Source organism: Numenius arquata, chromosome 7 (genome assembly GCF_964106895.1).
Source record: "Numenius arquata chromosome 7, bNumArq3.hap1.1, whole genome shotgun sequence".
NCBI lineage: Eukaryota > Metazoa > Chordata > Aves > Charadriiformes > Scolopacidae > Numenius > Numenius arquata.
Genome location: NC_133582.1, coordinates 50,908,266 through 50,925,650, shown reverse-complemented (window position 1 = coordinate 50,925,650; position 17,385 = coordinate 50,908,266). Strand labels below are relative to the sequence as shown.

The 17,385-nt window shown below is 43.8% G+C and overlaps 1 protein-coding gene across 1 annotated transcript in view; it reads right to left on the bottom strand.

The window, feature by feature from the left end:
- Positions 1-3,150: 3,150 nt before the first annotated feature.
- Positions 3,151-17,385, bottom strand: part of RFTN1 (raftlin, lipid raft linker 1) — a 97,658-nt gene continuing 83,423 nt past the window's right edge. Inside the window, exons 8-10 of the mRNA XM_074150701.1 lie at positions 10,260-10,363; positions 8,778-8,859; positions 3,151-5,578 (exon numbers count right to left, since the gene is read on the bottom strand). Coding sequence (XP_074006802.1) covers positions 5,147-5,578; positions 8,778-8,859; positions 10,260-10,363 — 618 coding nt within the window. The 3' untranslated portion in view covers positions 3,151-5,146. The remainder of the gene's footprint in view (positions 5,579-8,777; positions 8,860-10,259; positions 10,364-17,385) is intronic.

Genomic DNA, 17,385 nt, shown 5'->3' with positions numbered 1-17,385 from the left:
TTTAAATCATTAAGTGGATTATAAACTGGTTTACCCTTCTTTCCCTTAATGCACATCCTTTCTTCTGCCCAAATGACATCTCTTTCACAAACCGCTCCTCAGACTTCCACCAAAATGTCCATTTAACAAAAGGCATTTCAAAACCCTTTGCTTCTGTAACCATCCTCTTTCCCTCTAACCTCTTTCTGTCATCCCCTGTTATACTCACATTGAGCCCGATGGGGCAAGGACACATCTCGCTAATTGTACGGGCTCACCCGCCTAAAGAGGAGTACGAAGCACACACACACTCACTGCACCAAAAGATGAGGAAAAATAAAGTCTCATACCTCCCCCAAACAGCAGCAACCTCCGTCACTGTTAACAAGTAGTTCTTCCTTACCTTGAGCTGCTCTCCTGCCAAAGGGCACAGAGCACCATCACTCCAGAACACGTCCAATGGTCACAAATGCCAATTCTGAGCCAGGAAAGTTGTGAACATCCCCGACCTCCGTAGCCTTTTTCTCTTGACACTTATGAATCTTTCGGAAGCCTCTTCTTTCTATAACTTAGTGGTCTTGTAGTTTCACCTTAAAGTCTATTACTGGTCTGACTCTACCATAATTGAAAGAAAAAACCCCAGGAAAATTAACCTATGCAAACATATGCTGTACAAATAAATAAATGTGATACGAGCTTACGCTGACGGGACCAGAGAGCAAGGCCTGCTGTTCAGCAGCTATTGACCTGGAGAAATAGTCTTCATCACATTGTTGAACCATAACGCGGAATCTTAGAAAAAATGCTTATTCCTTTTAGATCTGTGTCATCAGCTGAGGAGTGATTTGAGGAGAAAGAGTAGACTGATGCTTTTTTTTTTTTCAACAAAATATGAGTGAGATACGTGTCCGTCTATGTGTCTATATTTAGTGAGGTGGTTTGTGAGTTACAGCCTTATTAGACTGAATCTTTTTCTCCTTCCTGTGACATCTATTTTACCAGTTTGCTGTGTGCTCATCTGGTACAACAAATACAACGTATTCCTATAGGATTTGCATTCATTAACTGGAAAAGAGAGTGGCTATTCAGTTATCATTACATCATTTTAGTTAGTAGGGTGCTTTTAGAGTAACAGCACTTACATTGAAAAGCCTCTTTTTCCCCCCTCCGGCGTAAAGGTGAGGAGCTGATTAGCGTCAGCTGCCACATCCCGCACCGTGGGCACCTCTCACTGACGGCGCTTTGGCAAGGATCACCTTCCACAGCCAGAAGCACGTCTCTAACAGCCTCGGAGACACAGGAATTGCATCCACAACTCTTAACTCCTAGGTGCGTTGGCATTGTTAGCCAGCGTTCCTCCTACTTTTGAGTAGCATTTATCAGCAAGAAGTGAGTATCGGCTCTTCCTACACTCTCCAGTTCTGGGAGGACGGAATTCCTGCATGAAAAGCTGATCGTGCTTTATTTCTGCCCCATAATTGGCTCCCTGAGGCAAACGTACAGATTCACAGCAACTACAAAGCAAAAGCAGGGTATCCGAATGCAGAGCCCTTCCTCTGCTCACCTCAGAAACTGCGGCTGGCAGAGGAGCCACATTAGGGGGAAAAAAAAGTATATAGGTTTGTGCTTCGCTTCATTTCCACTTTGAGATATTTCAGTGATTCTGTTTTCAAGTGCACAGATCAAAGAATCAAAGAAATTATGCGAGATGAAGTGCCGATCAAATCGTTTGTGCATTTAACCCCTCCTAAACTCTACGTAATCTATTTTAATTACGATGCTTCAACATTTTGTACTTCCTACCCCTTAGTTCTACCCCTCTACCTCTGCCTCCATCCTTCATTTAATTCAGCTGCTCCTCTTTGCCATCTTCATCCAGCCTTTGACATTCCCTCGATTGCCTGAGCTGGATTTTCTCCTTTGAACTTACCCCTTTTAACGACTGTTGTCATGTTGAGGTGGCACCAGTGCAGCTCCTTCTCCCATCAGAGTAGCCCGCTGGCTCCTCCCTCAAGGAGAGGCCACTCTCAGGACTGCTCTACACACCTGAGCGTTGTTGGTCTAACAAGGACACCTTCATGTTAAAATACACCCAAGTGCCACTTGCACGTGGCTGTTGTGCTTCGTTGGCACCAGCTGGCACTGGTAACACATGGTAGCGCAACCATCAGCTCCTTCCCTGTGCACGTCGGCAACACGCACTGGTTTCTCCTTCCCTCACGAGAGAGGCACGGGAAGAGTAGTTTGCATCCTTACTGGGAGATTCTGCCCAGTTTGGGGGAAAAACAGGCTGGGTTTAAAATGGTGGCTCTCTGTGGGAGAGGAAAGGGCCTGGCTTCTCTCTCCACCATCTGCTGGGGGTGACAAACCCCGCTATGGAGCTGGTGGCCCAGAGTAACTGTGGCTTCTCCAGGGAGAAGTCAGTACAGAGTCCCATCTTCCCCCCGTGAGTTGCGGATCGAGGTTGTACCTTTGCGGCCAAACTCCCATTTCAGCTTCTCCCGCATCCGGTCGCTCTCTCCACTCTCCAGGTGTTTTCAGACCCGTTGGTCAGGTTTTCAGACACAGGAGTTGAGCTCTGGCCCGGCCCTTTCTCTTCTCCCTTCAGGCTTCGGTAAGGTGATGGCCGCTTGCTTTCACTTCCTTGCCCGCTCCGGTGGCCTGGCTTTTGCAAGCCCCAGCGTGGCGAAGGCGGCTGCGCTGGAGGCGGCTGGGAGCCGCTGCTGCTGTGCCCCACGCCTGCCCTCCCCGGCCCTCGGCGCATCTGCATCCTCTGCCCACCAGGCGATTCCAGCTCCCGCTTCAGCCGGGACGGGGCCACGGTGGAAGCGCACACACGACTCCAGGCACCTCAGCTAACCCGGAGCCGAAGTCACAAGTAGGAACTGATTATGTGACTATAAACCCCAAACCTTTCGCCCTTTTTAAACTGAAATGAATCTTCCCAACCCTAAGCTGCCCCGGCCTTTACAGGAACAAAGTTTTACATCAAGTTTTCACTTAAACGAGTGCTCCGTCAGACGGGTGACAGAAAACCAAGGAGCCGGTTCCCCAGTGCCAGTAACGCCGGCTGATTCAGCAGCGAGCAGCTTCCTTGCATCACCACCCAGAGAGCCCGAGATCCTCCTGCCGGTGACAAATCGTCGGCAGTGGCGCAAGTACCACAGATAAGAAATCTCCTCATGACCTTTATTTCTCTTTAGTTTTGTAAGCAGTTGGGATCCAGTTAAACAAGGTCAAACTGCAATTCCATAAATGCTTTATATTCAAAAGTATTCGGAGAGTTCTTTCTACTGCAACACTTTCTACTAGTAAAATGTTCATTAAATACAGTATATTTTTAAACAAGATTAATACAAAGCTAATCCTTGAAATAGAAACCATCGGTAGAAGGATCTTACGCGAATAACATTTGCAAACAGGTACTTAAAACTGTACAGAACAGAGACCTTGCGTTTAGGCAGAACAACTGAAACAACCTATTTTCGGGACTATTGGAACTTCAGTTTAATCTCAAGAAACAGGATGCAATAATTGAAGAATACCACTAGAAATTGAAGTTAGTTACAGTCCTGCGGTTAAACCACTGAATTAAAAATAAAAACTCTTTAAGCAATGAAAAAAATACCACCGCGCTTTGTGCGTGTGAAATCAAATGGTTTCGACTTGAGTGCCGTTGTCCCAATTAGATGAATATTCAAAGCGCTGCCACTTTTCTCCCTTCTCTGCAACGTTCTGCCAACTGTGTAATTTTTAGGTGTGGAAGATGCTTTTGAACCACTCCAGGTGCACATTTGGTACAGAACGTAGTTCTTTGTACAACATTTTGATTTGAAGACTCAGGAAAATTATCAGAAGCGAATGAGTCAAAGGGAAAAAACAGCAAATCACTTGCAGAGCTCTCGCTTTAGAAAAACAAAAATCAGGGGAATTTAGAATGTATTTCTCACCTTGTTCCCAGAGTACTTGGCCACTTCTACATAGGGATGAAGGCGGTTAAGAAGAGAGAAATAACTACTTCCTCCATTTTTAAGAATACTGAAGTACGTGAGCGTTGGCACAGAAGCTGTGTTACACGCGTACATTCACCTGAAAATATTTTCACGTAGCTCCAAACATAAAAATGTTGGCAATTTTACAGAATTCTGTTAGGTATCAGTCCCAAAAGATGGTTACTTGTATAAAAAAAAACCCCTCTATTAAGGTGTTTGTGCTTTGTAAGGTCATTTAGTGACATTTGTTGGCCACTGACCCCTGGGTACAATTTCAGTTCTTTCCCCCCATGTATTTGGTAGCAGTGAGGACGTGCTGCAAAATCACCTGGAGGGGTCAGGGGGTAACATCTAATTCCAATTTTAGCGGAGAGAGCCACTGAAAGAAGTACTTTTACCTGCTTTTGTGTTTCCTGTTCTTCTATCTTCTGAAGCCCCCACAACTACTGATGAGCTGTCGATTGGCAAAGAGAACATAAACGTGAGGGAATAGGAAATGGCGTTTTATATTGGAATCATCCGCCTCACAAAAATTTACCATGGGGTTTGTTTACCCACTGTGCCTAAAGTAGGCACACAATTTCCTTATTGCTTAAAGATCTGCAAGAGTTAATAAAATTCCGTAAGTATGCTATTTGAGATAAATACAGATACCAGCCATCTTATCTAAGCTTTCCAATTTCAGCCTGTTTAAGCCCAAATACCATTTCCATGACACTACAAGCTTAATGACAAAATAACATATGGCACGATAACTTCTCCAGCAAAGATACGTGGACAAGAAAGTATTACAGAGTAAAATCTGAGCGAGTGGAACCTTTGCCCTGACCTAGATACAAACCCAGTTTGCTAAGGTCGGTCACAGTAAAACCCAAGTATATTTTGTGTCCCTACTTTTTAATTTAAAGTGTAGCTCCAGGAGATAGCGCAGGGCATTTCCTACTCTGTAAAGCGGGTAAAAAGGAATTTTGCAGTTAATTTCTGTGGGGTGAAAAGCCCAGGCCCTGCAGTTCCTTAAAATACCAAGATATGGGTGTGCTAAGGAGCAAAGGAAGTCCAACGGCAAAGAAATACTGAACCGAGCAGTGGAGTTAGCGACGGTGATGAGCGAAATCTGTTCTTTTGTCTTGGCAAAGCATCAGCAACTCACAGGACTGGTGCGGCGCGGCTGGCTCTTATTCACCGGGGCAGCCCGTGTCCTGCCCTGCCCCATCGCTGCCGTGGCAGCCGTCCGATACCGGAGCGCAGTCTCCCGCCTCAGTTCCCTGATCCCCACCGCAGCCAGGCGGGCTCTGGCTGAGCCCGACCCGCACGTCACTGTCATCGGTATCGGCAGGACACGTCTCTTCCGACGCCCCGTCGTGATGGGCACCTCTATCGTTGGTCCCTGCTACCTCATCTCCCAAGTCTATGACGTGATCCAGCTGCTGTTCAGGATCCGGCTTCCCTGCTGTTGAGATCTGCGCTTCCAAGTTTGTTGTGTTCTCTGCGACCTCAAATTCCTGCTTCTCCTCTGCCATTGGCTTCTCCCTAGTACTTAATTTGGCCTTCGTGGATTTCTTCAGTTGTTTGTTGTGCATGTCGTCTTTGGAGAACCTCCAGTGAAACTGCAAGTAAGAGATCCAGAAGTTAAAGACCACTGGAGCCAGTCTCACACGGACATTTGCTTTCCTGAGTAGAAATGGTTCATGGAATCACGGAATTGTCAGAGTTGGAAGGGACCTCTGGAGATCATCTAGTCCAACTATTTAGTTTGAATTCAATGTGCACAGCAAGAATATGCAAAGCTGCACAAGGGCGGATGGAGGCAGCGATCCTATGGTGTTACTCCAAGGTTTTCACCGTGTTAGCAGCAGAACTGACACTACACCCAAGCCTAGACCCAAACAGTAAAATACTGTGAACCGTTTGTATGAAAGGTTTTTGGTAAGAGAGCATGAAGCTGCCTCTTGCAGCACTCGCCACAAGACTTAACACAGCTGCCGTTTCAGAACCGCTTCAACTACTATTAAAAAAAAAAGGGGAACTAGCACTACCGTGAAATACTGACTTGACAGGTATAACATATATAAAGGCTGATAAATATACCACTACTATATCTGCTTCATTTGTCAAAAAATAAATGCAGCTTCCCAAGGAAAGCCAGCCCATGTCCCAAGCCACTGCTGAGCCACCCTACACATGTTTGCTCAGTACACGAGAATGTGCACAACCCTTTCAGCAGCAGCATCCACGCTGGTGGAAGCTCAGGGATGGGTTGGGAGCTGAGGTTTGGATGGCAGAAATAATCTCATCAGCACATTCAGCAAATTCAGCTGTGGTCCAAAAGCCATTTTTTCCAGTGAAGCAGATTCTGTGCCAAAGTTGGTCAAAAGGACTCGTGTTCATAAGTTTTTGATGTAGCTATTTATTCCTTAGTCAAAAAGCCATTCAAAAACTATTAAGTTTATTAGATTACAAGGATGGAGCAAAGCTCTTTCCTTCTGCTGGCCAGAACTTCATGTAAAAAGAAAAAAAAATGCCAACCTGGCTTTCACAAGCCAGTTTTAGTGAGAGGAAGCCATCTTTCACTTAAATATCATTACAATTTGGAGAAAGAGGAAAGACAACGTCTCAGTTCTAGAGCTCAACTGTTTACGATTCAGAGACACCTGAATATTTTCCTCTTTGACTTGCACCAGTGCTGCGCACCCGCAGCTCCCCTTCAACTTAAAGGTCTCTCTGATGGAAGGTAAGATCAGGGCCCTAAACGTGATAAAGATCAAGCTGTAGGAGCCGCTGTGTTTTATGGGCAGATGTGTGCGTCAGGTGTTTATGTTGTATTTCACAAAAACACACGCAGCCCATTTCTGCAGAACTGAGCATCACTTTTGTATAAAGTGAATGAACACAATTACCTCAGCACTGACCCAATGCTGCACTCGTACAAACGCTGCTGTCTTACTGACGAGGAAAGTAAGCTGTACCGCCCCCTGCGTGTTTCCTTCTCTTATTCCTCTGGCTCAACCCCACAGCAGGCGGCTGGTGTGCACACACAGGATGGATCCGTTCCCAAACCTGCAATGGCCTTTTATTCTTATCAGCCTATTTCCCTCCTCCATAGGGTTACCTATAAACATTTTAATTAAAAAACCCTGAGAGCCTGTGACGTGTATGTAGAATATTCAGCAACTTAGTCAAATGCTGGGTTTGGCGTCTCTGAAGTGACTCACAACCACCACTTACACACGTTGAACTGGTCTTACATTTCTTTATATAACTATAATCAATGTACCTCGTTTTTCCTTGACCTTTGGTATGAAAATGTGCTGTAGTAATATTTCCCCTCAAATACATCTGTATATTTAATACTGCCAACAACTAAATCCTTTGTTTTGTCAACCAGACATTGTTAAATAAGTTTTTATATCCCCAAATGAAAAAATTTAAACAAAGTTTTGAGTCATCTGGATGGTACGCGTTTGTTATTGTAATGCAAGACATCAGTATCACACTAATTTCTCTATTTGAAGTCATACAATTGCTTATAGGTTCCCACACTTTCCATTAAAACCACACGCAGTGGTAGGAAAAGAACGACCAAATACAGGCACTCCAACCCTCATCCCAAGATCCCTTTAATCATCTGGAAACAAAGAGAAAAAACAAGAAAGATGGGCTTTGTAACACATTCACAGGGTACTCTGGGCCTCAGCTTCACCACCGAGAGAGGGTAAATCCTAAATCACGGTTGTGCTCCCAGCGGTTCTCTCCTCCTTCAGTCAGCTCAAACACTGCCCTGCTCTCCGCTGTATCTAAAAGACAACTTTCACAGAACCTGGCCCCGAACCAGTGAGGGGTTTGTAGATGAAAACTATCTGTAGTTACCCAAAATGCTGGGTAAAAGGCTCCTCGCGCTCAGCTCTGCTCAGCGTCTCCTGCTCTAGCTCAGGTTCTGCAGGGCCTCAGGCGCACGGCTCCTTCAGGTGACATTTGCCGAGCCAGCGCTCGAGTGAGTGCAGGGAGCTAGAGTGAAAACGAGCCTGTGTTAATTAGCAACCTCTTCATCCTGTGGTTTCAGAGATCTTTTTCATACTTCACCTGACTTTTCTGATCCCTTGCATACTGAAAGGCAAGGCAAATTCAAATATTGTAGGAAGGTCAGCACCTTCCCAGTTTCCAGTTTAAACCAGTCCTTGTATTTCCCTCTCAGCTGCACAGCGTGACAGGTTTGGGCCCGGCTTCCCACAGCTACACATTTTAAAATGGGAATGGGAATACGTATGTGTATCCACATACCTACATCATTAGCTGTCAGCTACGTTCTTAGATAAATTAGCTGGATTCAAGAAGCTTTTTCTGGTTAAATTTTAGTAGAATTCATTAACATTCCCACAATAGAGAGAAACACCAGCTGAGCCCTGCCTGCCCCGCGCTGGCTCTATCAAAACACGTAGCGAGAGAGAGAGAGCGCAATTTAAATAGAAAAGACAGGCAATGGGTGCGAGAAAAGAGTATCGGTTCCACCTTGCAGACAGAGAACATGGGCATAGAATTTTAGGTCACGTACGGAGGTTTATGGCCCAGCTCTAAAGAAAAGTTGACATCTCTTCTGCTGCCGTCAGTCCAACAGAGAATGAAATACAAGAGCTTTCACATCATTTGAGCATTTTTTCTTTCTCTCATTTGAACAGTTCGATTCCTTGGGTCTTGCTACTGCAGCACAGAAACCTTGCATAGGCCATTTTTACTTCTACAGGAAATCAATTACAATATTAAAATATCTCAAAGGAAAACCAAAGAAACCAGGAACTCAAGGTTATTTACCTTAGATTCTTTCTTCTTTGCTTTCTGGGGCAGAGAAGGTCTCTGAAGAAATACAATTTGCTTTGTAGATAAATTCCCCTCCCTGAAAAGAAACAAACGCACACTCCTGAGAATGAATTAAATTCACATCCAGCATCATTCAAAGCGAAAATCCATCTCAGTCATTTATTTCTGCAGGTCAAAAAAGAACAAAATGAAGCCCTAAACGTTGCCTGTCCCCAGTGTCTTTGAGCAGCCTGGTATTTTTTGGGGAAAAAAAAGCAACTGCTCAGCCTGACAGAGCCTGTCAGCCCGTGACATACTTTTGCTGAATGTTTTAGCATTAAGTGTGTAAACATGGAATAAATGTTTGGAACAAAATCAAGAAACCCAAGCGCCCCGGTGCCTGTGTGAGCAGCGTCTCAGCGACACGGGAGCGCTCCCTCTCTCCCTCCCGCGGCACCGATGGGGAACGGGGCTGGGGGCTCCCTCCGGGTCTGCAGGAGGTTGGGCAGGAGGCACAACCAAACGCCACCGATGGTCAGGCCGGGTGGGTGCCCTTCTGCACCGCCTGACCTGTGTTACTGGAGTTATAAATGGGATACAGGAAGCTAGAAGAGAAAGAAAACCTTATTTACCTTTTAAGAGCCAGGGCTTACAAATCACAATTATGATTTTCCATTCATTTCTATATTTAAACATATACAAAAAACTTAAATACCATTTTTCCCCCAGCACAGATGGCCTTTACTTTTTAGGCTGTTATGTGTAGGAGTAGTCTTCATCTAGATCTTATAAAGAACCGGGCGCATTTTTACTCTTTTAAGATTAAAAAAACCCCATGATTGATTATTGATGAATACAGAAATCCATTCCTGACCAGTGAAAATCCAGAATGCGCCATCTTCACAATTGACAAGTGGGATGAGTACTTTTCACCCCAGTTACGAGGAGTATTTTTAAATGACTTGCATTTATATTTAAAAACTCAGAATTTTAATAAAAGCAAAGTAGACCACAGAACGATTCCATGTACTGGAGTGGTGACACATCAATCTCGCGTGGTTCTGCTCGGTTAAGATGGTGAATACCAGCAGCGTTAGACAAACATTGATTAAGAATAAAATTACTTTTCTTCAGATGAGCAGCATCTCACGCCAAATGTTATCACAGGTTTTGTCGTTGCTCTGAGTCATTGGGAGATTCGGAGCAGGAATTTTACAATCAAGGAGTTCACAGAGGGGCACAGACAATACCCTGAAGATTGATGCAGAAACCACACTGCCACCCTGCAGTGTTCTGCCCGCCAGACGTGTGCTTCCTGCCCCACGCCGCGTGTGATGCTCAGAGAAGCCAGAGAAAAGCTGCAGCAGCGTTTGCAAGGGCAGCTACCGCCCGCAAGCAAGGAAATCCATGCTGACTCCCCAGAGAGTTGCTAGTAGGGACCGCGGTGCTCATACAGCGACTTCCCCTCCCAAAAGGCAGCGCCTGTCCCCTCCCTACCTGTTTGTCTTCACAATGGGAGTAGGAAGCACGCAGGTCAGCTGCCAGCCGTACATGGCAAGGGAATTCAGCAGCGGAACGTAATCTGTCTGCACTTCCACTCCCTGGGAAAGAAAAACCAACAGTTAGCATCATCACTTGGAGTGTGACATCCAGTATGACACCAAAAAACCAAAAACAACCAAGAAAAAAATACACGTGGGGGTTTTCTGGGAGGGAGAAAAGATTTTTATACTGAAGTGGGTCATTTTGTATGTTCAGCGAGGCAGGAAGGAAAACGTTCAAAAACATGAGACACGGGACCAATCACCCGAACATCACAAACTGTTAAATGAGTTTGTTTAAAATGGTAAACATCTGTGATCTTGTTTTTACACTGCCTGAGTCATCTATCTAGCTTTAGACAATTCCAGATCTGAGCAGGAAAAATCCACTATATTTTATCAATTATCTCCTCCCAAGCAAAAAGATATCCAAGCAGTTAAAAAAGGACAACATTGCTTTGCTTGGGTTCTGCTCTTGTCTAGGCTACAGTAAACCCTGGAGATCTGTACTGAAATCAGTTGGGTTACTCTGTCGTGATGGATCAAAAGCAAAATAGCCAACAACAACAAAAATAAAATGTAAGTACAGGTCTATTCCTTTTATCACCCACAAATACACATCGCTTCCTTGTTATTTTGCATCACAAAATCTGTGGGTGAGACCAAAAATGTTGCTTTTCAGTGCACTAGTCTGGCTGCAGTGGCAGATCTACCCAGCAGAGCCTTGACAATTCTCTTTCTGCTAAATGACAGACCCTGTAATTCACAGAGAAAGGACCACTGGTGGTTTCAACAAAGATTGCTCTAGTGAGGTGTTTAATTGCCAAGACTGCCAATAATTTAACAAATAGATGCAAGAGCATATTTACTAGTTTTTAATTTTAATAAACACAACACAGGCAAATGGTAACTACTAGTCTCTACAACCGTAACTATATTCCATTGGAATAACAATTTCATTTGCCAAAAAGCTCAGGCACTTACACTGGTTTCATGTGCACGCAAAGAGTTTTAACTGCCAATTCTCAACACTGGGTAAGGCACAATAGTTTTGCAGCTCCAAAAAATCCATTTATTCCACAGTAATAAAATAGTCATTTGATCAGAACTAATCCAAATCCTGCAGTAGTTATTTCAAGGTATTTTAGTGAATTCCAATCTCAGCTATTCCTTTCTTCTAAAGAATGTAATTTAGGTCACTTGATATCTTCATCACTGAGTGACTGCCTGGCTATACCTATTAAAAACCAGATCATGAGTACAAATGCAAATAGCTGAAGAAGCTGTATCACTCCTGCTTAAAAAGCAAAACGTTTAAACACTCTACTCCAGAAAGTGCATGCAAGAGAACGCTCTACTCATGTTACTTCTGATTTCTGTACAGAGGCTTTCAGGGACTTACAGAGATACTGCTAATCTACAACATCACCGTGTACAGACCAGAACTGCTACCTCCAGGAGAGGAAAGAGATGTCCTGCGAGAGGGGAGGACGTCCCCTGAAGTAATCGGGATTTATCCTACAGCTGTGATCGTGGTAGATTCCGTCTCCTCAGACTCCCACCTCCCTCCATAAGATGGGTATTTCCACCCTCTCTCCAGTATTTCAAATAGAGTGTCCAAGGGTAATGCAGAAATTATGACACATCTAGATGCCTTTAAGAGCTAATGTCTCCAGTAAACACATTAATAACATGCTGAGATTTACGAGACTGGTCAACAACGCCTTCCAAAAATAAAGACAAAAATATGCAACATGAGCATTACGAATAAGGTCAGAGCATCCACCATCACAAGCCCGCCATGAGGCGCCTGGAAGAACACTTAAAAGGATCTGACCAAAACATTCCCTCCATCAAACAGCATTTGTAGAGGAAAAACCAGAAGGGCCTCACTCATTTAGAGGGTGGAAGACTAGCAGGTCGGGAAAGACTGGCACAGCAGACCTCGTTTGTGCCCCAAGCAACATCTTATGTTGCAAAGAGGATTTCTGTTTTGAATTCATTGCCTGAGGTCGTTGATTAGCAAGGGGAACCTTCTCCTTGCATCAGGATGTGCAGCAAACGTCAAAAATCAGAGGAAGATTACAGCAATGAGGAAGGACATCAATACCACGCAGAGCTCATTTGGCTGCTGCAGAAGCCCAATTGTTTGAGGGACATGCAGTCGCTGCTGCCACAGCCCACTGTCCCTGCAGGCTCTGAGCGGCGAGACAAGGCTGGCTTCCGACCTGTCTGACTTGTCAGGATTCAGCATCATCTGCAGCAGATGATGTTGTATTGTACAATCCCAAGGGTGCAGAAAGGAAAAGAGCAGGTGAGTACATTCAAAAGTGTAAAGTTACTGGAAAATAAATTTAAGATTAAATTAGAGTCAATTAGGCTTAAAGAATTTAAAGAAAAATAATCTGGAAATGGAAAAAACTCTGTTGAAAGAGTGCTGTGCAACTGTTACAAAAAGGTGACCTCTTATTTTTGGTATGTGCTGGTCCATGACACCGCAATCTGTGTGTTGGACTGTTTGGATGAAGGCAGGGTGTACATTGTGCAGAGGCGCACACCTCCTCCCGGCTCCACACGCTCCTTAACAAGCTCTCTCCGACTCCGCACGACGCTTCGCTGGAGCCAGACACCTCTTCCCCCGGGGAATAAGCTACTCCTAATAATTGCCTGCGTTTGAAGCTGATAGACAAGAGAAAGAAGTCACTCCTGAATAAACAGGTGTAATTCACATGGGCTTCAAGCTCCTTACTTGCAAATACAGGTAATTGAAGCTTTCTTTAAGACCACAAGAAATGACTTCTTCCTCCCCCTCTGGAATCGCTGGTTGTAATCCTATCCCACGACTGGAATTTGTGTGCCAGCAGGAGTCACGGTTATACAGACCTTTAATTGGTGTCATATTAAATGCTTTCCAAAGCAAAAATGCTTCTAAACAAACAACACACTGGGGATCGGGTGCAGAGGAAGAGAGTCATCTTGTATTCATTTTATATTTAATACAATAATTAAAATTATTTTATCTACTATTGTTTGAGACAATGGAAATAAGATTTCAAACGTACAGTTTCATAAGATGGAATTACAATGCTCTTTCTAGCTAGCAAATATTGGATTTGAACACCAGCAGAAGTAGAAAGTACGTGCCAGAGCTCTACTGAAAAAGAAATGTTCATATAATGCGTCTCAAACTGGGAGACACTTCATTCAGTGAAAGGCTGGAAAATTTTAATTAACTTGCTTCCCACTCTCCTGTGGATGATAAGTAATCTCTGATCACACCTTGAGTGTCAAGAAGCCAGAGCCTATTGAGCTAGGATTTTCCCTTGACTTGCATCACATGAAAAGAATTCATTTTATTTATAGTTGTACTGTTTGTTTTCAGCATTTTCTCCTTTCACAGTTGCTTCTGCTCATTAGAAAAAAAAAAAGATTAAAAAATGATAACGATAACATCTAGGGCAAGCTACACAAACAACTGCATTAACAATTTTTCTTTTCTTTTCCCCCCCTACTGCGGCAATTTTAACCACAGCAAGATAATAAACAAGATGACGACTAAGCTCTTGTGAGACAGAAAGAAGTTCTTTAGAAATCATTCTTTCCTGGGTTAAGTGAATGTGATTTAGATACAAGGCAGCTACGGACTGTCACTATTTAATATTTTTTTTCCAACGTGGATTAAAGAGGGGAAGATTGAAAATATCATTAAATAAATCTTAATAAAACCTTTATCAGCAAAACCTAACAGACTGTGTACTAAGATCTACAGACAGATGGCAAAGAGGATGGGAAGGAAAAAACATGAGTCACTTTAAAAGCGTAACCTACTGTTCGTGGGGGAAAAGGGGCAGTGCGTTCAAACCCAGCTCCTTACAAAAAAACCAGAGGGAAAAGGCTACAAGGGTGGCACCGTGCACCCCCAGCCGGGGCTGGCTACTGGTCCCCACCACTGCCAAAGCCAGAGCTTTCTCCTAGGGCGCTGATGGGAGGGCGAGGAAGTGGCGAAGGCAGGACTTGCACCTTAGTGGAAAAGAGGGACAATAAAATGAGAAAAATTGAATATATGGGCTGCCTGAGAATCACCCTGTAAAAGCGTGCTGCAAATGTTTTATGTTTGCAGTAACACAGCTGACAAGGAGACTAAATCCAGGCCCTAAATTTGTGCATCATTTGCCTTTTTCCTTTTCAGACTTCTTCCAAAAGGTAATTTCTGCCAATAATATAACATTATCTATCCATTAAAAACACTTATTGGAAGCAAAAGAGAATTTTCCAAGTGTTTCAGCACTAGAACTTGGACTATGCTCCTCTAGTATTGAGCTGCTCCTAAATTTTCCTGTGTAATACAGCACAGCACCTTGCCAGCAGACACTCTCTAGGCATCCCTTAGCTGTACAGCAGAGGGGTGTGGGATGGCTCCTGCACCTCAGAAACCACCGGTGGCTTTTGGCAGCAGATGGGTCACTGACCAACAGACTAGCTGCCAAATTGGGACCTTAGTGGAAAGTTATTAGGGAAAAAAAAGTAATAAGTAAATCCACAGGCAGGCTTTTTCCTCATTATTCTGGGCATATGTAATTTAGACTTATTTATGATTACTTAAGATATGTGAATTCATGCACTGTGAAATATTTTTGAGAATATAATAAGGCTGTAACACTATACGGGGTAGCATCCTGTTAGGACAGTCTTTCTGTGATTTCAGATATATCCAGGCACAATTTCAATACACAACAGGCTTCTGAGGAGCAGTCACACCTCTCTCTACATAAAGGGTAAAATAAAAAACAACCAAAAAACCCCTCCTGTGCCCACAAAGCCGACTTCTCTTGGTGACTTCTGCGGATGCAAATCCTGCTTTCTAGCGTATGTATAAACTAACAAAAACGTTTGAGTGTTCCTGATATCGCCTGCACCTGTGGCACAGAAGCACAATTCTGCATGTATGGAAGCACAGGATAGGTAGCAAAAGCTCCACAAGCTGAACGTGTTGACACGGAGGGCCCTCCACAAAGGAAGCATGGAAACATCTTTAGACATGGGTGAAGTTCGCTATTGCATAGGCAATGTACATGGGAAAGGTTAACTCCACATAATTGGCCACGGAGCACAAGAAATAAACGTGATCTAGCAATCCATCAGTACACTTCCTTAAATAACTCTTTTTAGTTTCACAATGCCTGCAACACTTGTACACTGTACCTTAAGGTAAGCACTGGTTTTACTGTTTGCCCATCAACTGTTTAGGGGGAAAAACCCTAAACACAGAAAAACACTACCCGAGTACTTGTATACTCCACACACAGCTTAATTATCTCCATGCAGCTTCCCCAACGTAACTTCCTTCGGTCATAATTTATTCTCAGACAAAATCTGGGTTTTGAAAAAGGCTCTGTGCACCCCTCCACCATCACGGAACTAATGATCTATTTCCATGTGAGAAACGCAGCCGAAGCACAGACCCTCCGCTGCCACCGGGTTCAGGCAGCAGGAGAGCAAATGTTGGCGCTGCCCTTCCCTTAGGTGCAGGCTGCGTATGCGATTTAGGGGGTTCCAGGCACCTGCTTCCCGCGCCCCTCAAAATGCTGATGCCTGTCCCAAACCCGCCTGGCAGCAGCACAGGGTCAAAGGGGTGCATTAGCCGGGGCACTGCTGCCTGGCTAAAGGTGATCTGCTGGGGAAAAGGAGCACGACTTGTGCCCTGTGTGGTTTTTTAGAAAGTATAAAAGAGGACTGAGATACTTTTTCTCAGCTTGTTCTTAAGTGGAAAGCTCAAATTTGGTACGCTTCCTTTTTCCTGAAAGATTTTACAAGTGAGCAGAGAAATACTTCTTGTCTCTGAGCCTGTCACAAACCTAAGCACAACTAGGAAATGGTATTTTTTTGTTGTTCAGACTGTTTTAAATCCTGTGCTTTTCTGCCTGTTTAGTCTAAGTGCCCTTTACTCATGTGGAAGAAGGTTCGCTTTGTTAGATTTTCAATACTGCCAGTGCCACAAGAAAGTATCAGGAAAGTGTGTATTGCTAGATTTTATTACTAAATTTATCAAGAAAACCAAACGAAGATTAGCTTGTGCATTTTAATCCCACAGAGAGCACGTCTACTGAGTTCAGCAGACAAATATGCATACATGCTGCTTTCATATCTTACAGAAAAGAAAGAAAAAAACCTATAAAAATCTGTTGAAGAGGCTTCTGAGAGTGGTGTTTTTTTCAGTTTTTCCTAAAAAGCAACAAGAGGCAAAATGCTGAAATATTATGCCCAGACAACACATATGTCTTTTGGGTGGTAAAGAGGGTCACTCACAGAGCTGCATTTCACACCCATCACCATCAGCTGCTTTGCTGACCTGGTCATGCCTTTCTCCCCTGGCTAGAGACAGCAGAATGTTGCTTAACTGACATACGACCTAAATCAGATTTACAGACAAATCAAATCCTCGTTTCCAGGGAATTTGTTTCAAGGCTTACATTAAGGCAACTTGCAACCTAGGCTCAGCAGAGATCATTTTTTAAATCTTTTGATATGTCGTACTTTGAAAGGTTTACCCTGTCTACAGCAGACACTGACCCCATTCAATTCTGCCAGGGAAATGGCAACACCATGATGTATTTGAGATTTTAATTCATGTCAGTACACCAAAGATATGGTATAGCAGAAAATAAAAAAGTGATGAATCACCAGCTGAAGGTTTTCAATGAGAAAATGCCTGTAAATTAAGGACAATATTTTCAAAATGAACAAGGCTTCAGAAGCAGAACAATGCAGAAACCTAAAATAGATGGTATAGCACTCAATTTTAAAGACATTATTAGCTATTTTGTCCTGGGTAATGGGGAAGAGAAGGTGACAGATTAGAGCTGGGGAGAAGGAAATCATACAGGCTCTGATTAATCAGAACTGTCTACCCACATTTGCCTACACAAGCAGAATTAAAACCATCAAACAAGTTTTAGTGCTAGATCTCAGAGGCTGCGGTGGAAATAATATGCCCTGACATTTTTAGAGTTAAAGGGATAAAGATGAGAGCAGCATTTTGTCATTAGGTGTCCCATGGTCATTTGCAGAGGACGCCACACCTC